The sequence below is a fragment of the Ailuropoda melanoleuca genome, chromosome 10 (genome assembly GCF_002007445.2).
Source record: "Ailuropoda melanoleuca isolate Jingjing chromosome 10, ASM200744v2, whole genome shotgun sequence".
NCBI lineage: Eukaryota > Metazoa > Chordata > Mammalia > Carnivora > Ursidae > Ailuropoda > Ailuropoda melanoleuca.
In genome coordinates, this window is record NC_048227.1 from 95,223,191 (window position 1) to 95,250,554 (window position 27,364).

Consider the following 27,364-nt stretch of genomic DNA (forward strand, 5'->3'; position numbering starts at 1 on the left):
GAGCCAAAGGCAGATGCTTAACCAACTGAGCCACCCAGGCGTCCCTGAAAAAATATCTTTTTGCACTTGAATTCCTGATAAGTTTACTATCAAAACTAACTCACTGTATAAACTTTAATCCACTGTATTTGGTGGAAGAGTTTCTCTGGAGAATGACACTTATATAGGTCTGAACTTTTTTTTTCTAGCTAAGCTCTGAAAGTCTTAAATTAGTGGCAGTTTTAGGTATAAGTAAATATGATCCATAAATATTTCTTGAGTAACCTGTTTAAGGAATTATATAAAAATTAAAAATACAAATAGAAATATTTTATTAGATAGTGAATGCAGATTTATTTCAAGGAGAGGCAGAGACAGCTATCAAATTACCTGTTTTTTAATGTAATTTTTACAAAGAATCTGGAAGTTGGTGTTATAAATAGTTATGTTGCTTGGGCTGAGCCCTAGATTTTAACACTTTGTTGCATCGCAAACAAGGTTTATCCTTGTCTGTTTCTTTGTTTCCAGATGGTCTCCCAGCTTGAAGCCCGAATATCTGAGCTTGTGGAACAGTTGGGAAATGAATCTGGGTTTCACCAGAAAGCTCTACAGAGAGCCCAGAAAGCAGAAAACAAATTGGAGACTCTTCAGGGTCAGCTGACACACCTGGAAGGAGCGCTGGTTTCTGGAGATGTTCTGCGAGATCACTTGAATTTTGAGAAACAAAAAGTAATAACCTGACGGTATATCCATGGGTAGAAACATCTGTTGCAGTGTAAAATTTTACCTGAAAATATTCCGAATTTTATAGTACTTCAGTAGAATGATTATGCCTGAGTAATGAGGAAATGTCAAGGAACAGTAGATATTGTTTTGGGTGGGGTCTTCCTATTCTTGGGGGCTTTCTTGAGTCAAATTAATCCAGTTAAACTCATCAGCTATTTGAGAGGCTGAAGGTTTGAGGGCTAAGGTACGAATAACACACAGTTCTTGATTGTAAAAGGCTCGTCATTCAACAGAGGAGGCCGACATTCTAGTAAGTTGTACGTGTTGTAAGAGAAGGATTGATTGAGGAAATGCTGTAGGAACTCAGTGAAGGGAATGATGATTTCTGGATAAGAGGAGGAATTTTACAGGGGAGAGAATAATGCAGTTCATCCTTGGAGGACAAGTCGGATTTTAGTGGAGTTAGGGAGCAGACCCTGTAGGGCCAACAGTTTGAGCAAAGGCATGAAAGCTTGTAGGTGCATCGTCAGGTCAGAGTGCAGAGCGCTTGTTCCTGTTTGGCTGCAGAATGACACCCTTGATGGCTTGTGACAGGAGAGAAGACTTGGATGGTTTGGATTACGAAGACTCTTCATTCTCTGCTCTGTAGAGTATGCAGCTTAGTAAGTGACTTGGAGCGATGCTATGTTGTCGAAAGAGGACGTGATGTCACCGTGAAGCTGACGTCACAGTGGGGACGGACCCGGAAATGCTAATGGTGCTAACCCAGTGGGCGAGAAGGAGAGTAGAATGAGGAGGTACCCCCACTTAAGGTGTGACCGTGGGAAGATCTTCCGTGGCCTTCAAGAGGCGGTTCTAGTAAAAGTGGCGGAGAACAGAGGCCAGTTTGCACTCGGCTGAGGGGTGAGTGGGAAGGGAAGGCTAGAGATGTAGAAATAGATTCTTATGAGGTCTGGTGACCAGGGAAAAAGAGGCATGTAGCAGGAGGACCAAAGAAAGGTTTTATTGGATGGAATGGGAAGGTACATGTTTGTGAGTCCCAGGAGTGTGCAGGGGAAGAAAAAGACAAATGGGATCAGAATCTGGCACGGAAAACACTCTTAGGTTAAAAAATCTGTACCTTGGAAACTCATTCATTCTCATGTTTCTGTACTTAAAAAAGCCGAGGAAGCATTTTACCTGCATTGAGGGTTGGCTAGGCAAAGGTGCATAAGGGGTCTGTGGGAAGTCCTAGTCTAAGTGGATGGGACAGGTAAATGAGGACACAATAATCAATTAATGGAGATAGGTATAAAATTCAACAAGAACTTGGGTAAAGTTTCCTATTTCTGTGTGTGAGGAAATGAGCCCTCTTCACACAGGAGGTGACATTCATGAGAGGCTTTAAAGAATCAGTAGAAATTTGTCACGCAGAAGTGGTAGGGAATGGATTCAAGGTATAGGGAACAGCAGAAGGGAGGAAGGAACAGAGGTGTGCCAGGCTGCTTAGGGGACCAGTGAGGCATGGGTAGACCGAACATGGTGCATTGTGAGGCCAGAGGCATGAGGAGGCTCTAGAAGCATGTAGGAATAATTGGGATAGTGAAGGCTGATTCCCCAAGGCTTTATCCTATAGGTAATGGGACACCGTAGAAGGTTTTTGAGTAAAAGAAAAGAAAGAAAGAAAGGGTTTTGAGTTTCTGAAAGCAGACTAGCTCTTTAGTCTAGAGACTTTAGTCTAGAGACTAAAGGCAGAGTGTCCAGCTGGGGGATCCTTAGAATAGTGGGGCTGGAAGCTAATAAATATTTAGACCAAGTAGTGGTTTTATGAATGAAGAGGTAGATTGGAGGTATTGGGGAAGGTGAAGGGTATCTGAAAAAGGTGTGTTGGTTGAAATTTTGAGTTTGAAGGGACATGTTGCACCTGAATAGAATATGTTACGTTGGACTCTCCAGCTAGATGTCCCATGTACACCTGGCACTAAACATATTCCAAATGGAAATGATCCCCTCTCCACAGATTTGTCCCTCCTGCCTCAGGGATGGTGAGGTCATCTGCCTCCAGGTGCCTGAGCCAAAAGCCCTAGAGTCATCCTTAATGCTTCCCTCTTTTTAAGCAATTCCTAAACACTGTAGATTCCATCTCCTTAACTATCTCAAATACCCGCCCCCCGACTCTGTATTTAGTGACTGTGCTTTGACTCCGAGCATTATGGTCATTGATATGGACTCCAGAAACAACATTCTGACAGCTCCCCAGGGATGCCAGGGAGGTCCTAATAAGAGACATGTCTGATCTTAACTTTCTCTGTCTTAAAACTGGCCAGGGGCTCTCTACGGTCCTCAGGCTTCTCGCCACGGCTAAACATTCTGTGACCTGGCCAGTTTCCCCATCCAGGCTTCCATCACCTGCCGTCTCTCCAGCCCACAGTGGCAAACTCAAGGCCTCCGGGGACCAACAGGGCCCTGCAAGGGTATGAGGGGATCAAGTCCAAAGATATCCACATTCACATTGTAAAAAAACCACTTGCCTGGGGGAAAAAAAAAGATGTAAAGGATTTATATTCTAGAAACTATAAATCACTCTTGAAAGACATTGAGGAAGACACAAAAAGATGGAAAAATATTCCATGCTCATGGATCGGAAGAATTAACATAGTTAAAATGTCCATGCTACCCAGAGCAATCTACACTTTCAATGCTATCCCGATCAAAATACCGAGGACATTTTTCAAAGAACTGGAACAAATAGTCCTTAAATTTGTGTGGAACCAGAAAAGGCCCCGAATCTCCAAGGAACTGTTGAAAAGGAAAAACAAAGCTGGGGGCATCACAATGCCGGATTTCGAGCTGTACTACAAAGCTGTGATCACAAAGACAGCATGGTACTGGCACAAAAACAGACACATCGACCAATGGAACAGAATAGAGAACCCAGAAATGGACCCTCGGCTCTTTGGGCAACTAATCTTTGATAAAGCAGGAAAAAACATCCGGTGGAAAAAAGACAGTCTCTTCAATAAATGGTGCTGGGAAAATTGGACAGCTACATGCAAAAGAATGAAACTTGACCACTCTCTCACACCATACACAAAAATAAACTCCAAATGGATGAAAGACCTCAATGTGAGACAGGAATCCATCAAAATTCTAGAGGAGAACATAGGCAACAACTTCTATGACATCGGCCAGAGCAACCTTTTTCACGACACATCTCCAAAGGCAAGAGAAATAAAAGATAAAATGAACTTATGGGACTTTATCAGGATAAAGAGCTTCTGCACAGCCAAGGAAACAGTCAAAAAAACTAAGAGACAGCCCACGGAATGGGAGAATATATTTGCAAAGGACACCACAGATAAAGGACTGGTATCCAAGATCTACAAAGAACTTCTCAAACTCAATACACGAGAAACAAATAAACAAATCATAAAATGGGCAGAAGATATGAACAGACACTTTTCCAATGAAGACATACAAATGGCTAACAGACACATGAAAAAATGTTCAAAATCATTAGCCATCAGGGAAATTCAAATCAAAACCACACTGAGATACCACCTTACGCCAGTTAGAATGGCAAAGATAGACAAGGCAAGAAACAACAATTGTTGGAGAGGATGTGGAGAAAGGGGATCCCTCCTACATTGTTGGTGGGAATGCAAGTTGGTACAGCCACTCTGGAAAACAGTGTGGAGGTCCCTTAAAAAGTTAAAAATTGAACTACCCTATGACCCAGCCATTGCACTACTGGGTGTTTACCCCAAAGATACAGACGTAGTAAAGAGAAGGGCCATATGCACCCCAATGTTCATAGCTGCATTGTCCACAATAGCCAAATCATGGAAGGAGCCGAGATGCCCTTCAACAGATGACTGGATTAAGAAGCTGTGGTCCATATATACAATGGAATATTACTCAGCTATCAGAAAGAACGAATTCTCAACATTTGCTGCAACATGGACGGCACTGGAGGAGATAATGCTAAGTGAAATAAGTCAAGCAGAGAAAGACAATTATCATATGATTTCTCTCATCTATGGAACATAAGAACTAGGANCCTGGGAGTCTGCAAGTGATTTTACAATAAAATATTGACTTTGTAGCCAAAAAAAAAAAAAAAAAAGAGGGCCTCCTTGGAATCCCAAATTGCACACTGCTGTTCTCTCTGTGAAAATGTTCTCCTTATCTCCTTCACCTGGTAGTAGCTGTCCTCTGAAGACTTGGCTCCAATATCACTCCCTCTGGGGGTCCCTTAGAGGCTTAGTTCTCCTTCATTCAACTTTATTGTCTTCAGTTTTTGTATTTTTTTTAAGATTTATTTATTTATTTATTTATTTAAGAGAGAGTGTGTTTGCAGGGGGGAGGGGCAGGGGAGAGGGAGAGAGAGTCAGTGTGGAGCCTGTCATGGGACTCGATCTCATGACCCTGAGATCACTGAAACCAAGAGTTGCAGGGTTAGCTGACTGAGCCAACCAGGCGACCCCCTCTCCCCCCGACCTTTTCTTCAGGTTTTAATTCATCTTCTCCAGTCAACTCCAAGCTTCTCAAGGCCAGGGGAATTTTTTTTTTCTTTTTTCTGGGTTTCTCCAGCACTTATGGAAGAGTTAAATAAATAGTATTTAAATTAGGAAGAAACATGATTAAAGGCAAGAATTTTAGGTGGATTTGTGTCTCTTCCCCCCCCTTTTTTCATTGTAATGACTCATTAATTTTTCTTTGAGACTGTGCCAAAAGAACTCTCAATTATGAAAGCGAATTATGTAAACAGATTCCATCCCAGTGACTCTTCTGTAGATAACCGCCTACAACATGCACATGCTAGTGAGGGGGATGGGCCCGTAAACTGGGAAAGCAAAGTTGTGCAGAGTTGAGATTTAGATATAGGTAATTGAAGTTCACACTGAATAGAAGATATCTAGGCTGATCCGTGACTCAAAGAAACAAGTTGTATAGTAAATCCTTCTAGTAACCCTTGCTTTCGGAGGCATAGTCAAGATCCTTGAAATGGGCACTTGCTCTGTGGGGTGTTGGCTTGGTCCTGTCTTTATTCCTTTATGCCTGTTATAGATCCTTGCATGTAAGTGGATGGATCAATGTAGACATAGCAAGAGAGGCTTTATACCTCCACATGAAATGTACCGATTCTATTTTATTTACAAAACAAACAGTAGCAGTTATTTTCCTTTTATTCACACACGTTAGAAATGAGTAATTCCAGGGGCACCTGGATAGCTCAGTCTATTAAGCGTCCAGCTCTTGATTTCAGTTCAGGTCATGATCTCAGGATCGTGAGTTGGAACCCGCGTTGGGTTCTGCACGGGGCGTGGAGCCTGCTTAGGTTCTCCCCATCCCTCTCCTTCTGCCCCTCCCTACCCCACTCATGTTCTCAGTCTCTCTCTCTCTCAAAAAAAAAAAAAAAAAAGAGGGGCGCCTGGGTGGCTCAGATGGTTAAGCATCTTTGGCTTAGGTCATGATCCCCCTGGGATTGAGCCCACAACAGGCTCCCTGCTCAGTGGGGAGCCTGCTTCTCCCTCTGCCTCTGCCATTCCCTCTGCTTGTGCTCTCTGGCTCTCTCTATCTCTCTGTCAAATAAATAAATAAAATTAAAAAAAAAAGAAAGAAAAGAAATGAGTAATTCCACGGGGAGAGCTGACACAGCATTAAGAAGTGACAAATTGATGATACGGCAACAAAAGCGACCTACGGTCTTATAGCACAACACAGTAACCCGTGGTCTTGTAACACAGCAAATAAGCAATATTTTGCCGTGACTGTGCCTCCCAAAGAAGAGGTTAAATTTTAGGTATCCCATTCAGCAAAATTTGAAATTACTCACAATTTCATCTTGATGACTAAAAGTATAGGTAGTTCTGGGCTTCACACTGGCATGCTTCAGTCATCACGAAATTATAGTTATTTAAACATATAATTGCCTAAAAGATGCCAGATAGATGAGGACTTATTGCAATGAGAAGCAAGTTTCAAAGAGAGAATCCAAATCATGAAGCGATCATGCAGAAAACTCATTGATTGGGTCACTCATCTAGCAAGGACTTAGGAAGCATTACTCTGTCTGATTGGAAGGGATACATGCACCCCGATGTTTATAGCAGCATAATCAACAATATCCAAATTATGGAAAGAGCCCAAATGTCCATTGACTGATAAATGGATAAAGACAGTGTGTGTGTGTGTGCACCCGTGCGTGTGTGCGTGTATAAAATGGAATATTACTCAGCCATAAAAAAGAATGAAATCTTGCCATTTGTAATGACATGGATAGAGCTAGAGTATATTATGCTAAGTGAAATAAGTCACTCAGAAAGTCAAATACTAAATGATCTCACTCGTATGTGGAACTTAAGAAATAAAACAGATGAACGTAAGAGGGGGAAAAAAGAGAGGCAAACCATAAAACAGACTCTTAATTTTAGAGAACAAACTGAGGGTTCCTCGAGGGGAGGAGGATGGGGGATGGGCTAGATGGGTGATGGAGATTAAGGAGAACACTTGTCATGATGAGCACTGGTTGTTGTATGTAAGTGATGAATCACTAAATTCTACTCCTGAAACCAATATTACACTGTATGTTAACCAACTAGAATTTAAAAACTTGGAAGAAAAAGAAAGGAAATCAAATGGAGGAAGATCCTAGAACAATTTTGTAATGCTAACCTGTTAAAATACGAACCTTGATTTCCTTGATACAGCTCTATTTTACGCTGTTTTTCCTTAAAGTATGATACATTAAAAACTCTTAAAGACATCTTTTTTTGTATAGGATTTTAACTTAAAAAAGCAAGAACTTTGTCCAAATGTGTTTGTATGGAGAGCTTTGATTTTGGAGTGATCAGAGTGGTAACTGTTGGTTTTTTTTTTTTTTCTTCACATTTGAGGCCAGAGTCCACTTAGGTGGGAAAAATTGCCACAGAAGGTTTGTGAGTGAGTAGATCCCAGGGGCTGGATTAACTTGGAAGGGGCATTGTGGTAGCAGCAAGTAGCCAAAACAGAGACACGTGGATGTAGTTAGGATGGTCACTGGTGGGGTGAAGAAGAGTGTCTAATGTTAGGTTGAACATCAAGATCACTGACCAGGAGAGTCAAGTGAATTTGGACAAGAAGCAGCACATGGAACTGGCAGGGTGGTTCGGGAATTCATTATCAGGTACTGGGGTCCCGGGCTGCGCTACAGACTGGGTTTAATGAGACCTGTCTGTAAGCTTGGGATAAAGAGAAGTATTCTGTGAGATCACCTGTTAACTTTGTTTTTGTGTCTCATTTTAATTTTTGTTCTTGGGTTTAGTATCTTAAATTTCTGGATCAGCTCTCAGAGAAAATGAAATTGGACCAGATGGCTGCTGAACTTGGCTTTGACATGCGTCTGGATGTAGTTTTAGCCCGCACGGAGCAGCTGGTCCGTCTCGAGAGCAACGCAGTCATTGAAAACAAGACTATCGCCCACAATTTACAGAGAAAGGTAGGGGATATTGAAACTTGCTGGTGTTGAGAGAAGGAGTTGTGGAGAGACTTAAATATTGATAAATAATGCACTCCCCCTTCCGATTTGCCACTGTAGTTAGAAAACATACAAATATGTATTTAGAATTTGAGTCTATGTTTCAAGTCTGAGAGATGGTAAGTATATCACCTAAGGTTATGTGTGACTGTGAGTTAGAGAGACCCCAAATAAAAGTGACTTAAATGACTAGAAGTGGTCCCCCCACCTCACATACATTTCTGGAGGTAGGCAGCTCAGGGTGAGTGTGGCAGGTCGGCTCTGTGAAGTTTTCAAGGAGCCCAGCTGATTTCAGCTCACTAATCTCCCATCCCCAGGGTGGTCCACATCCTGATGGTTCAAAATGGTACCTAGAACTGTCATATCTGTGTTCCAGACAGAAGTTTGGAGAAGAAAGGGATGAAGAAGAGGGGTGCAAAAGAGCACGTATGAGCTGTCTCTTGACGGAGGCTTCCAGAGTTTTCTGTGTGTACTTGTTTTAAATCCCATGGTTCTGATGGCTCAAACTAGCTGCAAGGGAAGCTGGAAACTGTAGTCTTTACTCTGGGTAGCCACTTGCCTCGCTAAGAAACTGTTTCTATTCTTAAGAGAGATGAGAACGGGGGAACATATAGCAGTCTCCAACTGGATAAACTCTCTCGTATTAGTAAAGTGAGGAGAATAGCTAATTTTTCACTCACTCAAAACAAGAGTTAGAAACAGCTTAGATGAAATGAATGAGTGGATGAAAAGGATAAAAATATAATTATTAGTTATATAATTATTGGCATTGGTGAAAGAAAGCAAAACACAGATGTTTTCTTGTAATAGTTCTTAGGAGAAAATTCTGTGGTGGAATTATAGTGTACAGGCTGTGTAATGAGTCACATCTGGGATCCCAGTTTCATTCCACCAAGCTGTGTGACCTTGGACAAATTACATATTACTCTGTCTCTGTTTCCTCATATTTAAGATGGGGATAATATCTTCCTCATGAGGTTGTTCCTTTTTAATAAAATACATGTTACATGTTTAAACTCTTGGCTTATAAACTGTACTTTATTTACATTTGACCTTTCTCCATTTACTAGATTTTTAGGAATATTTTATTTTAAAAAAGCAGATAATCCTATTACCATCAGAGACATTGAATTGAGCTACTATTCTTTGAGTTCTCCTCAGATTATTGATTTCTTCCCCGATATCCAACACCATTCCTTCTTAAGTATTGTATAATTATTAAACTTGCCAGTGTACAGAACTTACAGAACTTAATTTTGCAGTACACTGGATTTGACATGAAGAAGCTCAAGGAAGGGAATTTGGTTACAGAAACATGAAAAGGGCTTTGTTAAAGACGGGTCTGGGTATGGAAGCTGTCATAGTTACAGAAGCTCTACGAGCCTGCGTTTCAGTCTGCCCTTCCCGTCTCCGAACACTTTACAAGTGTGGAGTACGTAATTAGGGAAAATGCAACAGTCTTCGGCTCTAACATTCTAGAATTCTACATGATTCCGATTCCCAGTGTTCACAACAGTTGACAGAGGTTTCTGTACTTAATATTCTACTCACTAAATGTGACATTTGAAGGCTAGGAGGATTTTTTTCCCCCCTTACAGTCCATAATCTTTTTCTAAAAACCACTATAATTTCCTTCATCAAGTTTGATTGTGAGCGATAAGTGCTGTTTGAAGAACTTGTTCTCTGCTTGGTTTGTGGATGGTGTAGGCCAGGCGGATAATAAAGACACCAATGAATGAAAACCTTCTTGAGGTCCCTTCTGTTTCAAAGATTTTAAACATGTAAGCAAAGCTTTCTTTAAACTCTCCCTGGTATATCTTACTTTAAAAATACATCAACTCTCATGTTTGATATCAGTCAATGTGGTTCTAAGGGATTGAAATTCGTCTAGGTTTTTGGTACTGACCTGCACTCTGGCTTCTTTTAGAAAAGACCAGTGTGAGTATAGTTGCCATGGGATGGTGGAGAGGATTTTGTCTCTCTGCCCTATTCTGATCTTGATAAGCCCATTTTAGTAGTTTTTAAAAGTAATTTTACATGTCTGTTATGCTGTACGTAATGTTGGAGGGAATCAGATGTTGAAAGCCTACTTCTCTCTGAATCTTCTGTGGCTCTTTTATCTCACCCTTTGCAGCTCCAAAATTAATTCTTGGAAAAATAGGAATTAAAAAAATGCATCAGGAAAAGGAATCCAATGACCTTTTTTGATGGTTTACAAATTAGTCTTATTGAAGTGTAGGTAAAGATCAACATGATCTGAGTGATTAATTTATATTTACTGACTGTTCAATGATTATTTTTAAAAAAATCCCTGTTTGTATCAAATCAGCTCAGGACTCAGAAAGAAAGGCTGGAGAGCAAAGAACTGCATATGAGCCTCTTGCGGAAGAAAATCGCCCAGCTGGAGGAGGAGAAGCAGGTGCGTTCAGCCTTGGCGGTGGAGAGGGATGAGGCCAATCTCACCCTAAGAAAGTTGCAGAAGAAGGTGGAGAGGCTGCAGAAGGAGCTGAGTGTGTGTCGAGAAGTGAACACGGAGCTCAAAGCCAAGCTGGCTGACACCAACGACCTCAAGGCAAGTGCTCAGCTTGGTTCCCTTGTTGCTTTTTGCAAGTTACCACTTTATGTGAAAGTTTCGAAGTCTTACAATAGACACAGCAGAAGAGAAACAGGGACAAAAGCTTCCTCTGATTTTCTAGAGTCGTGGGGGAAATGCAACTTACACAAATCAGCATATTAGATCACTGGAGCGTCTCCTGGATAGTTGAATCGAAGCCATGTTTGCTGCATGAGAAGTCCATCAAAAAAGGGTGTTGTAGGTGGGGGGATGAAGAGGCCACTTCCCGTGATGAGCACCGAGTAAGATGTGGCGTGTAAGGTCACTATATTGTACATCTGAAAGGAATACAGCGCCTATATGAACCCTACTGGAATTAAAAGAAAAAGAAAAAAAAAAAGGGGGTGATGTGAAGTACAGAAAATATAAGCGTTTTTTCAGGGTGGGTGACTGTGGTATTTGTGATCACGTAAGGAGCCATGGCATAGGAGTTTGCTTAGGAAGAAAAGAGCGAATGAGCACAGCTCTTCACGGAGAAGAGTCAGGCAGACAACAGAGTTCTGTGAGCTCCGTGAGATGCCTTCTCCCCGGAGGTGAGGAAGGTGCTCAGATCTGGACAGTGTGCTTCCTGGATTTGAAGTGTTCCACTTCTAATCACTACAGAGAAGAAAGGAATTAAAACTTGGAGGATTTTAATCCAGATCTTCAACTGTCCTGTATGTGTGCCCCTGGAAGGGTATGTAACTTCATAGGCACATACCACTTTTGGCAGATAGGCGTGTTGTGAATACAGATGTGAATATTGTCCTGGCTCTTTGCTGATGAGCGCTCTGGACTGACTTCTGGAATGTTTCTGAATCTGGAAACAGACCAGGAGGGAAAAGGAACCTGGCATTAAGCTAGCGATTAAATATGTGTGGTGGAGACAGTATTTTAGGAAATATTTCCTATTGTATTTTTTTCTTCTGAGTCCTGAGCTCTTTTCCTCTGAAAAGCTTCTGAGTTGAGGCTTATTTCCCTAGAGGAAAGAAAGGGCAGACACGGGCCAGGGGAGGGAACATATTTAAAAATAAGGAAAGCAGGAAACAAGGGAAAGGATCTGTTGGGGTGCGAAAGCTGGGGAGCAAATATCGAGGTAAGTATCTTCCACACCCCCTCACACTTTGAGACTGATCTTTAGGGGAGGTGTTGGGGGGTTCAGGAAGCCACCGCTCCCACCCTGGCTGGAAGGGGCTACAGGGGGTGCTGAGGCAGCATCTGCGTTGTAAAGCCAGGTTTTCAAATGTCCTGTGGTTCATACAAAGTGTTTCTAGGTGATGCATGACAGGGCATAATACAATGTTCAGTCCTGACGTGAAAAATGGTTCCCTTTGGTTTTTTCTTCCAATTCTTCCCATTGTCAAGGAGCAAATCTTAATTAGAAGTTATTAGGTCTTTACTACTATTATTGCTATACACCTAGCCTTGGGCCCAGGAAGAATCTGTTCTATTCATTGGCTTCTTCACATTGAAGGAGAGATGGAAATGGTTCCCATAATTGGTGTTAAATAGGCAGGTAGCAAAACATAGACTAGGAATGATAAAGGGAACTCGGATTTCAAAACCGGGAAGTAAACTCGGTGATAAAGGGACATGTTTCATTGTAAGCATGTGTCAGTGAAATAGTTCAAATTCCTCCAAGAAATCTGTGACAGGAAGGAAGGGTAAACAGCACTGGGGATTTTCATACACCCAGCTTGCAGAACTCCCCGAAGCCGGAGGAGAAGAGAATGACCTGGAGCCATCTGGGTGATTGCTAAGCATGACTAAGTGGGGGAGACATCGGGGAAGCCTGATGCCTGCTGGCTTCCCAGAGGAAGGATTGAGTGAGGATTCCCTAGTAAGGCCACACTGTATTTCGGTGCGGTGGTGCTGGAAGGGACCGTGTGAGCTGCCTGGCTTCTTTTCCCTGGTTCCCTCCCCGCTGTGGCTGGGGACATCTGGTCCCTACCAACAAATTTTCCCTTTCTCATATAGTGCGCTCTTCTGTCCTCAGGAGAAATTAAGCGGCTGATTTAAATGGTCAGGGTTGACTCAACCTTGCTGTTTATTTCACTGCTCACCTTGTGAATCTGCGTGGCTTGCGAGGCTGAGCATCTCTTCTCTGTGATTGGGTTGTGGCTGTGCTCTTTCTACTCCGCGCATCCCCTTATCATCTCCTTGCTTCCCCTGATACTAGAGGCCTGCCTTGCTTGTGCCAGTTTCTAAGACCTGAGGTTCCGTCTCCGAATGACGTGGGCTGGGCCCGACGAAGGGCTGTCAGGACTGTGACGTGAACTTGCATGTTCCGGCTAGCTCTCTGCATGTGGCCAGATACCGTAAAGCTAAACTAGAACACTATGGTGAATGAATGTACAAGAAAGCCTGGTACAAATAGTAGTTGCCGTTGTAGCTAATTCTGTCACTGCCGAGGGTGACATCGTACTGTGGGGCTGGAGGAGCCTTCAGAATTACCACACAGCTCAGGACCCTGAGTAAGGTTGGCCTACATGGAGCTTGGCAGCTCCCCGTCCAGCAGCCAACGAGGTCATGATGGAACAAGGGATTCTCCATTGGCGACGCCCCAGAACAGGGCCCAGCACTTGCTGGGTGAGAGTGGAGAAAGAGTGGCTTTGGAAGTGGGGCAGCTCCTGGTGAACGGGCCCCTTGGGGGTGTGGGTCTGAGGAGGGCGTCTTCCAGGCCACGTGTATTGAGAGTAACGCTGGGACCCTTAGTCAAGACAGCCCTGTGAGCTGGAAATGGTGCTGGGGGGAGAGGGTTCCCACACTTTCTGTAGCAGAAGGAGGAAAACAGCTGGTGGAGATTGAGCCCTGTATCTGAGGAGTATGCTCTCGTTTGGTCTCAACAACATCTGCCTCACATCTGCATCGTATTTCGCCTGGATTATGATAATTGTCTGCAAGTGGTCTTTCCACTTAACCTTTCCCAAGCAAGCCTGATTCTTGTAATTAAGTTTTGCTCTTTGGGTGATGTGATTATGCAATGGGTGGTTCTGGTGATAGTGTCAGGTTTAATGGTTTCTTCTTCCAGTGTCAGTGCGGTAAAGTAACGTTTTTGAGTGTGGGGCACATGGCTCTTGTGGCCTATAAAATGGGTCTAGGTGCTGCATGACAGGTCACTATATAATGTTCAGTCGTGAGGCAAAAAATGGGTTCCCTGGATTTTTTCTTCCAATTCCTTCACATCAAGGAGAAAATCTTAATTAGAGGTCATTATGTTTTTATGCTCCTAGAACATTTACTAGACTACATTTTAAATAAACAGTAAGCCCTAAGCTTAGTGCTGAGTACAAGCAATAGTACTTACTAATACTGTTTTGTTTTCATTGTACAAATGAAAAGTCTTATTTTAAGAAGAGTCTTAATTCCAGTAAAATGAACGTATAGTTGTATCGGTTTCAGGTGTATAATATAGTGATCAACGATTCCATACATGACTCAGTGCTTCTCACAGTCATTGTACTGTGTTTGCTGTATTGTCATCTTCCAGTTGTGGCAAATTCTATTGAAATCATACAAAATTCCTTTTAATGGAAATACTAGAGGGTATTATGCTAAGTGAAATCAGAGAAAGACAATTACCAGATGGTTTCACTCATATGTGGAACATAAGGAATACCATGGAGGACCACAGGGGAAGGGAGGGAAAACTGAATGGGAAGAAATTGGAGAGGGAGACAAACCATGAGATACTCTGGATGCCGGGAACCAAACTGAGGGTTACAGAAGGGAGGGGTGTGGGGGGACGGGGTAACCGGGTGATGGGTATTAAGGGGGCACATGTGGTGATGAGCACTGGGTATTATACGCGACTAATGAATCGTTGAACACTACATCAAAAACTAATGATGTACTATATGTTGCCTAACTGAACATAAAATAAATAAATAAAATTTAAAAAAAAGAAAGAAATTCAGGTAAGTTCAAAAGATGGTTGAGTTAAAGAAAAAAATGATGACCGTAGGTGATATGTGGATATGGGAAAAATTATGGATGTGGAATGGGAGTAACTGAAGTATAGATGAGTAGGTTGGAAAAGGGAATGGTACCAGTGATAGTCAGATGCAATCAGCAGGTGAACAGAAGCTCGGTCGCTTGCTGCTGACACCATAATGACGTCCAGAGACTGGGGGTGGTGGAAGAAGAGGCCGGGCAGGGGGTAGGAGCCAGATCACCCAGGGCCTTGTGTGTCTCCTAAGATGCTTGGACTTGTCCTCTGGGTCCTGGAGAGCCATTGCAGACTTTTAGACAGGAGAGTGAAATCATCAAGGAAGAGACTGAAAGGAAGCAGAGAGGGACATGGGAGGGAGAGCAGGGCATCTCCAGAAAGAGGCCGTGACCAATAGCATCAAGTGCAGCAGTAAGGTAGAGGGGGAACGACTATCCCCTGCACTTGCGTTGGGACTCCTATGACTCAAGCACGTGTAGTGTAGATTGTAGCGGTTGGGGGTGAGGCGATTGAGAATAGGCTTAATTCCAGTATGCCGAGGGATGAAGAAGTAGAAACAAAAGTCAGTGGCCTGCTCTTCTGGAATACTTGGATGGAAAGGGGAGGAGTCGAGAAAGTAGATAGAGTGGGCTTGTGTGTTTATTTGCTTTATTTTGAGTAAAGAGATCCATACCTTTTTATCACTAAGAGTATAGGAAAGGTATAGGAGAAGTGGAATTTGACTGACTCAAGAGACTTTCACCCTTCACCATGGAAATAGGATGCTAAGTCTGCCTTCCACTAGAGAACGGAGATCTCTCTAACTTACTAACACAGTGAATGGTAATTTCATGAATTTATCAGAGATTTTAGCTACAAGTGACTTTTTATTTTTTTTGTTGGAGACATATAATATTAGTGTCCAAGGCAGACTAACAATACCAACTATTTATCTTTGTACATTGCCTATGCTCGTCCCTGTACTGACTTTATTATTCATAAGGTAACATTTCTGAATGTTAGCAAAGATGGCCTTTATATCATTTTCTACGGCTGCCATAACCAATGATCACAAATTGAGTGGCTTAATTTGATAGAAATTTTTTTCTTTCATGATTTTGGAGGCCAGAAGCCTGACAGCAAGGTGTTGGCAAGGTTGATTCTTCTGGTGAAGCTGAGTGCCCATCCGCTCCATCCTGTCTCTGGGCTCTTGCTTGCTACTGGCAGTCCCCGGCTGGCACCTGCTGGATTCCTCTCTGCCACCACCCTTAGGTGACCGTCCCCTCGTGTGTCCCTCCTTTTTTGTCTCCTATAAGGACAGCTACCATTGGTTTTAGGGGCCACCCTATCCCAGGATGATCTCATTGTGAGATCCTTACCTTAATTATACTGGCAAAGACCCTTATTCCCAATAAGGTCACGTGTTGAGGCTCTGGGTGGACATATATTTATTTTTTTGGGAGGGGGAGGGACAACAGTTCAGCCTACTACACTTATTAAATTAAGAATTAATTTCACCACTTATGGAAGGTCGATATAAAAAATAATTTGAACTACATTTCAGTGTCTTAAAAAAATCGAGCTATAATTCACATGCCATAAAATTCAGTCTTTTAAAGTATACAGTTCACTGGCTTTTTAAAAAAAGAGTTTATTTATTTTTTTGAGAGTGAAAGAGCAGAGGGAGAGGAAGAAGCAGACTTCCCGTTGAGCAGGAAGCCCAATGTGGGGCTTGATCCCTGGACCCTGAGATCCAGGGGGGAGGAGCAGAGGGAGAGGAAGAAGCAGACTTCCCGCTGAGCAGGAAGCCCAATGTGGGGCTTGATCCCTGGACCCTGAGATCATGATCTGAGCTGAAGGCAGTTGCTTAACCGACCTAGTCACCAAGGCACCTCCACAATTCACTGGTTTTTAATATATTTATGGGGTTGTTCAGGCATCACTACTTCCTAATTCTAGAACCTTTCCAGGACCCCCTAACCTCCCCCCGCCCCCGCCAAATCCCATATCTATCGCAATCACTCCCTATTTTCCCCTTCCTCAACCTCTGGAAACCACTAATTTATTTTCTATCTCTATGGATTTTCCTATTCTGGGCATTTCATGTAAATGGAATCGTACAGTGTGTAGCCTTTTGCCTCTGGCTTTCTTCACTTGGTCTGTTTTCAGGGTTCATCCATGTTGTGCACATGTTAGTACTTCATTCCTAAATTAGAGCTCTCCAGACAAACAGAACTAATAGGGTATGTCTGTCTCTCTCCCTCTCCCTCTGTTACATATAAACAGAACTGATAGGATATGTATGAACTAATAGGATTTCTATTTATATCCTCTATCTATCTATCTATCTATCTATCTCTCATATATATATTTCATCCAAGTATTCCAGAGGAGCTGGCTTAATATATATAATATTATTAATATTTATATTATTATAAATATTGTATATTATAAAATATATTGTAAAATATAAATATATTAATGTTTATATATAATTATTATTTATATATTTCATATATATTGTATCATAGAGACAGGGAGGGAGGGAGGGAGAGTTGGAGGGAGAGAGAGAGGGCTACAGGGAGACTGACTGTTTGATTTTAAGGATTTGGCTCATGTGATTACAGAATTTGGCAAGTTCAAAGTCTGCAGGATAGGCCGGCAGGAAGAGCTGATGTTGCAGTTCAAGTCTAAAGGTTGAATTCTCGGAGAATTCCCTCTTGCTTGCAGAGAGACACTTTTGTTCTATTTGGGCCTTCAACTGACTCGATGAAGCCCACCCATGCTAAGGAAGGGAAATCTACTTTACTGAAAGTCCACTAATTTAAATGTTAATCTCTCCCCAGGACACCCTCACAGAAATATCCATGTTTCACCAAATATCCTGGTTCTGTGGGCCAGCTCAGGTGACACATAATATTAACCATCACAATTCCCTTTTATGCTGAATAATATTCCATCATTTGGATATATGACACATTGTTTATGCATTCAGCATTTGATGGACGTTATGATTGTTTTGACTTTTTGGCTATTATAAGCAAGGATGTTGGGAACATTTGTGTGGAGTTTTTGTGCGCATTTCTGTCTGTTGCAAAACCATGCTTGAAGACCTTGACTCCTAGGTTATCCCAGTCTCCCTTTTTAGGACTCATGCAGTACATTCCCCCCTGAATTCTCAACCAGGAAAATGTAGACCTTTCCAGATAACTATTAAATTTTAAGTGGGCAGGCAAACATGATTACTGTAGAAAATCTCTTTTGGAAAGAAAAATATTCTTTTATAGATTCCCCTCCCTATGTTGAGTCAAAATAATTTTATTATACTATGGCTTTCATATATACAAACTTAACATTGTATAAAAATTTCTCAACCTTGCTACATTTTAAAAAAGGGGTCAACAGATTTTTTCACCATTTTGAAGATTTTACTTATTTTAGAGAGAGAGAGCGAGCACATGGGGGGGTAGGAGCAGAAGGGGAGGGAAAGGGAGGGGGAGAGAATCTCAAGCAGACTCCCCGCTGAGCGCAGAGCCTGACGTGGGGCTCGGTCCCATGATCCTGAGATGATGACCCAAGCCAAACTCAGAGTCAGCCCAACTGACTGAGCCACACAGGTGCCCCAGTCTTGCTACATTTTCACCATTATAAAATTCAGACCAATTTAGAAAGTAAAATGTAGTGTAAAAATCAAATTAAAAACATGAGTGATATTAATTCAATGTGCTAGATTATGTTATTTCACTACAATCACCATTAATGAGAATGTGTAGTCCCAATTTTTTGTGGCACATGTTCCTCTGACTGGCATGCCTGTGGTTTATGTCATCTAAGGACAGACCATTTATTCTACCCTGTGCTTTAACTGAATGCTGCAGATATTTTACTTGTACACACACTGTGACATAGTTTGGCCTTCACTTGGCATGAACACATTATTTATGTATTAACTCCACCTTTGCTCTTTTCTCATTAACCTAGAATAATTAAAGTAGTACTACTAATTGGCACAAACGTAGGTTTTTGCACAAATGCAAATGCAGGCACTGAAATCATGTGGCAGAACTCCAGAAGATCCAGAAGATGCTTTGTGTAACCCCTGTAACACCAGCTGCTTCTTAGCCCGCGTTGGTTATGATTAGTCTCCGCTAAATAAATTGAAACACCTCTGTAATAACAGTGGCTTAGACAGACATGTTTATTTCTTTCTCACTGAAAAGAGGATATGCCATGCTTAGCAGGATGGCTCTGTGGTCATCAGCAACCCTGGCTGCTTGTTCCTGCTTCACTATTCTAGCAATAGCTTTCATCCTCAATGCTGCTTCCTAACACAAGCTAGCTGCCGGGGCTCTGGCCTCATTCCAGCCCCCAGCGAGGAGGAAAGGCGGGAGGACACCCTGTAGGCCAATTTCCAGGAACAATACAATGTTTTGTATCTCCATTGGCCAGAACTTAGTCCCTGGGCCTCCCTTAGATGAAGTCAGCCTGAGAAATGGGTCTATTCTGGGCAATAAGAACAACAACAACAAAAAACAATCGATATTTGGTGAAGAGGTATCAGCTTTCCATCTGTACCACGTGGCCCAATTTTAGTAGGGAGCTGTGCTCAGTAGTCAGACAACCAAAAACTAGTGAAGAGCCGTTGTTATCTTCATTGTAGTTTCTCAAGGAAACACCAAAAGGGAATAACGTTCTTTAGTCAGCAGCAAAGATCTCTCCCTCTTGCTACCTCTCTTATCGTCTCCCATGCAAGACAGCGGCCCTTCATGCCCCTCTCCACTCCGGAACTTTCTCCAACCTGGTCAGTGCAGCCTTTGTTTATATATATTTCTTATAACCTACCATCTTGGGCTCAACGGATCTCCAGTAGTAGATTGGAATTTAGTCTGATTCTCCCGACTTTGAATGTGTGCACCAAGCAGAAGCTGTAAGGAAGAACTTCTTGGGCTGTAGAATGATGGGAGAGGAGGTGTGCTCAGACTGCAAAGTCGGACACCTTCCTCTCTTTTCTGCTTCAGGTTCCTTCTGCTGAAATCCTTGTGGTTCTCTCTTGCAGGGGCACAGCATGTATTTGGGCTGCGGGGATACTCTTCCCACTTTGCTGTCTCCCTGTCTTCAGGGTGCCTGCGCGCAGTGCCTAGCTCCTGCAGGGTTGTATTTTCAATGCGGCTTCTCGAAAACCCTCCAGCTAGAAAATTTAGATGCTCTGGAGAGTCAGCCCATCAGATTTTAAATTCAATCACCATCTCTTTCAGGGCTTTGGGCCCTTTTAACATGAGAGAGAATTGTTCACTGGATTTGACAGTTTTTTGCTCAAGGAGGCTGACGCTAGATAAGGTGTTCTCCGGGTGTAAAGCCCTCTGGGAACCTTCTCCATCCCTGCCGGGGTCTGGGTGGCACATCGGTCTTGTTGATGACCAGTTCTGCCCCACCGAAGACCATTAGGGGCACAGGCTCTTGTTGAATCTGAGCTGGGTCCAGGAGGCTCCTTCTGGAGGATTAAGAAACCAGTTTAGCCACCCCCCACTTCCAGGAATCTCGTTTGTTGGGTTTGATTTAGGAGCCTGAGGTCTCTGTCATCCCCTGCTTTTAGTTCTGTTCTGGTGGCTTGGCTCAGAGCTCCATGACTTGCCTTTGCTCCCCAATGACAAGAACTGAGGCAGCCTTTAGGATTGTGATAAAGTCTCATATTTTTCAGAAATTCTTGGCTATGAATTCTTCTCATTAGGACCTGATTTATGGACTTGCAGCTCTCCAAGCTGTGTTCCGTCACTTTTGGTAGATAGCCTACTGTAAACGTTTTCCCAGTCTGAGCAGAAAGCCTGAACGTATCCATTAATACAAGCTTTTGAATTCAGTATCCCACTCCTAGCAAATTCCCACTCGGCCACATAGTCTCTCTGCATCAGTGTTACAGTTTGCACATGAAGGAAATCTCTTTGTTTTAAAAGTAGATAACTTTGTTTTTAAAATTGATAAAGATTATTTCATTCATGTACTGTCCCCCAATTTGTAAAATGTTTGATAGTCGACAGACTATATTATTTAGAACAGTTGCTTACATAATTTATAAATAAATATACAATATATATTCAAAAACATTTACAGATAGGATGCACGTTGTATTGATCATGCATGGGACAGTCCCTCTCCTGACTTTTTGTTTTGAAAAATTTCAAATCTAGAGAACAGTTTCAAGAATAGTATAATGGACAGTATTTTATTCTTCACATGACAGTTTATGTAATAATTGTTAACATCTTACCGATGGCTCTGTTTTGCCTAATGAGGGTGGGAGGTTTTCATTTTTGCTGAACCATTTAAGAATAAGTTACATGCATCATGACACATCACCTCTAAATACTTACCAGGTATCTCTTAAGAAGAGGAGTATTCTTTGATGTGACCCCTGCACATCCTCACACCCAGGAAGCAATGCTGAGGCAATGCTCTTATTATAGTATATCCAATATGCTGTTCATTTTCCAGTATGGGTTTTCATAACTTGGAATCCATGAACGATCTCCAAGGTCAGCCTCTGTAGACCTGCACTTAGTGGGTGGCATTAACTTGGCTCAGGTGCTGGGTCTTCCAGTGCCATTTCATTGGCTCAAAAACTGACTCAGAGTTCCTTCTCCCAGCGGTGGTTGGCATCGTATCACCCGCGGATTTCTCAAGCCGCAGTGGTGGTTTTTATGCCTTCTTGATCGCAAGTCCTACAGCAGCTGTCAGTTTCCCGAGGATTTCCTTTCTCCTGCATGGAGCCAATTCAAAGCTTTGAACTTGTCCAGGCATGGCTGCCATCGGCCTCCTCTCTGCTGGAAAAGGAACTAAATTTCTTAAGAAGCTGTGTGTGTTTTAGTAGATGAAAGCAAATTTCCGTTATCAAATTTCAGAATATTTTCATCACCCCTAAAAACAACCCATTGGCGGTTATTCCCCAGTCTCCCCGACCGACAGTGTCTGGCCTTTTTTGGGTCTTTCATATGAGTGGAATAATACAATAAGCGGTCTTTCTTGACTGGCTTTTCCCCCTTCGCAGAAGATTTTTTGAGGTTCATCCATAGCATGTATCTGTACTTCATTCCTTCTTATTGGCGAGTAACATTCTGTTGTAGGGATACACATTTTACTGATCTACTCATCGGTTGATGGCTATTTGGGTTGTTGTTACTTTTTGGTGATTATGAATAGTGCTGTTGTGAACATTTGTGGACAGGTTTTGTGTGACAGAGGTTTTCAGTTCTCTTTTTTTTTTTAAAAGATTTTATTTATTTATTTGACAGAGAGAGAGACAGCCAGCGAGAGAGGGAACACAAGCAGGGGGAGTGGGAGAGGAAGAAGCAGGCTCCCAGCGGAGGAGCCTGATGTGGGGGCTCGATCCCAGGACTCCGGGATCATGCCCTGAGCCGAAGGCAGACGCTTAACGACTGCGCCACCCAGGCGCCCCTCAGTTCTCTTGAATATATAAACCTGGAAGTGGAATTGCTGGCTCATGTGTTAACTCTGTGTTTAACATTTTGAAAACTAGGAAACCGTTTCTCACAGCTGCACCATTTTGCCTTCCCACCAGCAGTACATGAGGGTTCCGATTTCTCCACACCCTCGCCCACTCTTGTGACTGTCTCTCTTTTTGACTGTAGCCATCCCCATGGATGTTGAATGGTAGCTCGTTCATATTTATTTTTAATGGTCAGTGTTAAAAATTTTGTGTCAAATACGTAAAACTACCTCCAATTCATTTTTTAAAAATGTGGTAAAATATCCGTAACATAAAAGTTGTTCAAAATTTGAACCATTTTGAAGTGTACAATTCAGTGGCATTAAGTACATTCACAGTGTTATGGAGCCATCACCACCACCCATTTCCAGAACTTTTTATCATCCTAAACTGAAACTCGGTGCCCATTAAATAACTCCCCATTCTTCCCTTGGGGATGGAATTCTAGTCCACATTCTATCTCTATGAATTAGCCTATCCTAGTTACTTCATATAAATGGAATTATACAATATCTATCCTTTTGTGTCTGGCTTATTTTATTTGTTGTAATGTCCAGAGTTCATCCATGTCATAGTATTTGTCAAAATTTCAACCTTTTTATTCAAATTATTTTTGTAAGCAGATCTGGCAAAGTTTTCAATACTAAGCTAATAAAGAAAATGTGCCTCGTGCTCCAGGATGCTCTTTGTGTTGGCTTTAAGATCCTTGGACAGCTGCCTAGAGAGAGGCACCCCCCCACCCCTTCTCTCTTGTTTGCAGTGGAATGCCATGCATGCCTCCTGCCTCCCATACTCATTGGTCAAGTCAGAAGGCATTTCTTCTGAAATATTGCTGTTCTAGATTTTCCTTATGGCAGTAATCAAGACTTACTAAGAGGATTTTAGGTGGGCTTCCTCGTCATAGACTACTGGCAGAGGAGATATTTTACTTTTCCTAGTATTTCTGTGCCGGGGACGACCCTTTTGTAGGGCCAAAAGTGCAAGTTGTTTTTGCCTATGGAGCTCATTAGAGTGTGTGTAAGAACCAGCAGACTTTATTTTAATATTTAACCCCAGAATCATGCGATCTACCATTTGTCTCATTGCTTTTTCCAAATAATGGTACTCTGACGTGTTTATAAACTGTAACTGCCTTAAGACCTGTTTGTCCAGTGTGTATGCTTAGCAACGTCTGTATAACTGGGATGGATTCCATTCTTTATTTATAAAAAAGTTATTAAGTGAATTTCATTGACTTCGAGTTTATCTTGTTGATACAATTGTCCAAAACAAATGTGAAAGAAATTATTAGTGTTCCCTTGGCTCTATAGATTAGAAGTTTGGAACAGACCAAAGCCATTGAAGACCTAAATAAGTCCAGAGACAAACTTGAGAAGATGAAGGAGAAAGCTGAGAAAAAGCTCATGTCTGACAAGTCGGAACTGAATACTGCAGAGCACGAGACTCAGGAGGATAAAGAGAGGGCCAGGAATATGATGGAAGTGGTAACCAGCGAAACGAAGACACTAAAAAAGTCTCTGGAAGAAGCAGAAATGAGAGAAAAGCAGGTGGGTAGAAATCTGAGGGTGAAATCTTGTTTAGGAAAAAGGACAATTCAAAATCTTGATAATTATTCGTACGTTTCTTCAGAAACAATTTACAAAGCTTTCTTTATCGTTCAATGTATCTGCTTGCCCTCTAGCATCTTTCTGGCATTAAAATAACCATTATGATTTACTCTGCTGAGAAAAATAATTCACAGTTTCATGGCACGGATCGTAGGGAAGAAAAAGACATGCTCATCAAAGCAGTGGAAAGGATGTGGAAAGCCGGGTTCTGGTTGTGGAGAGGTTTTGATTATGTCCGCTGATTGCCTCTGAAGTTTGCATCATCCCAGGCTTCAACCTCAGGAGGGAAAGCTTATCTCCAGCAGAGATCAGTGGCAGGAAACAGTCCCAGCTCTCAAACAGTGGCACCCAGACTCGATGGCCAATCTTACCCAGATGTAAGCCATAAACAGTGCTCTCTCGCTGACTGGTTGCAGGGAGGAGAGTTTTATCTGGTGAGCACATCAGGAGGTCAGGCATAAAGAAACTGTCCCGGGCAGCCTGACCCCCATTTGCTTTTGGCTTTAATCTCCCTCTCTTTCTGAAGCTCAAAAGGGCAGAGAGTGGACTCTGATCATAGGATATTTTTTTCCCCCCTCTTTGGCTGCCTCTGCTTTGGCTCATGTGTCAGGCAACATTGAGGAAGGCCAAACTATAAAGTGTGTGTTCTCAGAGGGAAACCTCTCAGGAATGAAGAGCTTTGACCATATGTGAAAGGGGAGAACAGTTTGAGGGGAACTTTTTCATCAGGGACATTAGGCTGGAGAGAGTATTATGTTCTCTAAATTGGACTCAGCCTAGGAAGGTGGTTGGGAAGTGAATGAGACATGGTGGGAATGTTTGGAAGGCACTTTTCCTGGAGGCAATATCTGTTGTAGCCTATCTTTCTTCGGATGGAAGCTACCTCTAGTAAGGGGTTGCCCAGATAACCTTGACTAACCTGCTTCTGCGCCAGCACAGAATCACAGCAGCCAGTGTACGAGAATTTGAGGGGAATGAGGCACCTTTTCATCCTTCATCTCCAACCTCCTCACCTCTCCATTTTTCCTTTTGTGGTGGATAGATAGTAGTCCCAGAGAGTCTAATGTTATAGGATGTGAAGGAAGCTGTTTATGTGATGTGATCTGGTCATTATTTAGCAGTCCTTCTGTTTTTATCAGCTCATACTTCCTTGCCCTTTGTTCTTCCTTTAGTTTAAGAGGTTCCAAGCCCAGGCGTGCCTGGGTGGCTCAGTCAGGTAAGCGCCTGACTCTTGGTTTTGGCTCGGGTTGTGATCTTAGGGTTGTGAGATGGAACCCCTCGTCGGGCTGCACAATCAGTGTGGAGTCTGCTTGAGATTATCTCTCCCTCTTCTTCTGTCCCCCCACCTCACATGCACACACACACACTCTCTCTCTCTCAAATAAATAAATAAATAAATAAATAAATAAATAAAATCTTTAAAAAAAGAACGTTCCACATCTAGTTAAAATTCCAGTGGGTAAGTACTTATCACCCATGGACACCAACCACACCTTTGTCAAGCACTTCCTAGTATATAGAACACAAACACAGTCATTGTTTCATTGGACCCAAATTTCAGAACAGCCCGGGGAAGTAGGTTCTCCCCACCAGGAAGTGAGAACATGGTGTCTTAGGTCAGGGTCTCATTCATGGTTGCCTAATTGAGATTCTTGACTTGGTAGCCAATGCCACACTAATTAGCTCCTCAGAAAAGAGGTTACGCAATCACTGGAAGTTGGGGATGAAAGCATTTTGGAGGTGATTTAGTAGATTCATCTTCTTATTTTATAAACGAGAGGACTAAGGTTGAAGACAGTAAGTAATTTGCCTACCTCATGCACACCTGGGTTTTCCACAGGCTTTTTTGGTTGGTTGGTTGGTTGGTTACATTTGGACTAGCGGTAGTTGATACATTTTGTTCTCACTCTTCCTGTGTGTGTTTGATATTACAGCTGTTGGACTTCAGGGAGGTGCTTTCCCAGATGCTGGGCTTGAACCTGACCAGTCTTGCGCTTCCTGACTGTGAAATCATCAAATGTCTTGAAAGACTGATCCATTCACATCAGCATCACTTTGTCACCTGTGCCTGCCTCAAAGATGTGATGCCCGGGGGAGATAGGCACCCACAGAGCCACTTAAAACTCCGTCATTGAATACCATGTCTCTTGGGGGAGGTGGAGCTAAGAGATGGGACGCAATTGTCAATTTCACGAATTCCCCAAACCTTTGAAATTTGAGCAGTATGTTAAGACCATATATTTTGATGATCATGCGAGAATACATCACTTGCAAAAAAGGATCTCTGAGGTGCCAGCTGTAGGTTAGTGTTTGACACTAAAAGCACCTGTTATTTTACTTGCTAGCACTTTGGGACCCAGAAGAATTGCAGTAGATTGTATATCTAGAATGGGCAATGGCAGTAGGGGACTAACATTTATGGGATTCCTTTTATGAGTCAGAGGCTTTACTACCCAATTTAATTCTCATAATAGCCATGTGGAGCAGCTTTAATGTTTTATTTGAAACCTCTCTGGGGTCAGAGAGGGTGTTACCTACCCAAGGTTACAGTTGGTTAGTGACTGAGTCAGCAGTCTTACCACGCCGGCTCTGGATCAAAAGCTACCTCTCTTTTCTGCTACTTCTCTGCTACCCCACACTCTTCCAGTTTCTCCTGAAATCCTGCGATCCTGGTGAAAATTGCCCCCATAAAGGAAGGCAAACATCCATACATTCAATCAAGCTCAAAAAATGACTGAGATTCATGAGTGTTATGCATATGATTTCTTTAAAAAGCAATACAGCTAATTATTTGGATAAAACATACGTAGGTCTGAGGTCCTATAAGAAACTAACTGGTTTTAAATGTTGCTGCCAGATCACATTGGGTGGTAATTTTTCATGTGTGAGCAGAGTTGATCTCAGTCCTTTAAAAATGAAACCTTTAATGTGAAACCTGTAAGATGAAGAAATCCTGCCCAGGTTTATTTGCCAATATATCACATGTACTGACAGCAAGAGTACTTTTTTAGGATTGGGGTTTTATTATGAATTTCCATCACTTTCTGCCCTCTTCTTAAACTTCTATTTTGCAAGTATTTTTCAGGAAACCATATTTTCATTGAGAGAAACTTTCACTTTTTTGGGTGATTATCTTATTTTTGCCATATGAAAATTTTAAATAGTCTCTGGAAAAAGGACTGGTGTCTAATTAAAGGAGGGGGGAAATAAATTATACCCAAACATTAAGGAAAAAAGCAAATTCTAGAGGAAAGGAAATGAGTTTGACACTGAGAGGTTGGATGACAGATCACACAGGGGGAGTGACCAAGGAGGTCCCCTGGGGGATGCGTCAGGGTTGCCTGGCTTTCGCTCTCTCCTGCAAGGACAGTATGAAGTGGCATTTGTGACCTATTAAATATACCTGCAAAGCTGTGACTGAGGACATGAGCTAGGGCTACAACAGGCAGGAGAGGCGGCCTTATATTTTCCCAGCGGGAGGCCTGCAGTCTCGGGAGCCCCCACTTCCCCCTGCCCACCCCTCCCCACATGC

At 42.4% G+C, this 27,364-nt stretch overlaps 1 protein-coding gene across 8 annotated transcripts in view; it reads left to right on the forward strand.

Moving 5' to 3' along the window:
• Nucleotides 1-26,113, forward strand: part of CCDC170 (coiled-coil domain containing 170) — an 84,821-nt gene extending 58,708 nt beyond the window's left edge. For all 8 annotated transcript variants that reach the window (XM_034669304.1, XM_034669305.1, XM_019800759.2 and 5 more), the window contains 5 exons: nt 508-708; nt 7,991-8,164; nt 10,533-10,775; nt 23,536-23,772; nt 25,767-26,113. In XM_034669304.1, coding sequence (XP_034525195.1) covers nt 508-708; nt 7,991-8,164; nt 10,533-10,775; nt 23,536-23,772; nt 25,767-25,967 — 1,056 coding nt within the window. In that variant the 3' untranslated portion in view covers nt 25,968-26,113. The remainder of the gene's footprint in view (nt 1-507; nt 709-7,990; nt 8,165-10,532; nt 10,776-23,535; nt 23,773-25,766) is intronic.
• The last annotated feature ends 1,251 nt before the right edge of the window (nt 26,114-27,364 follow it).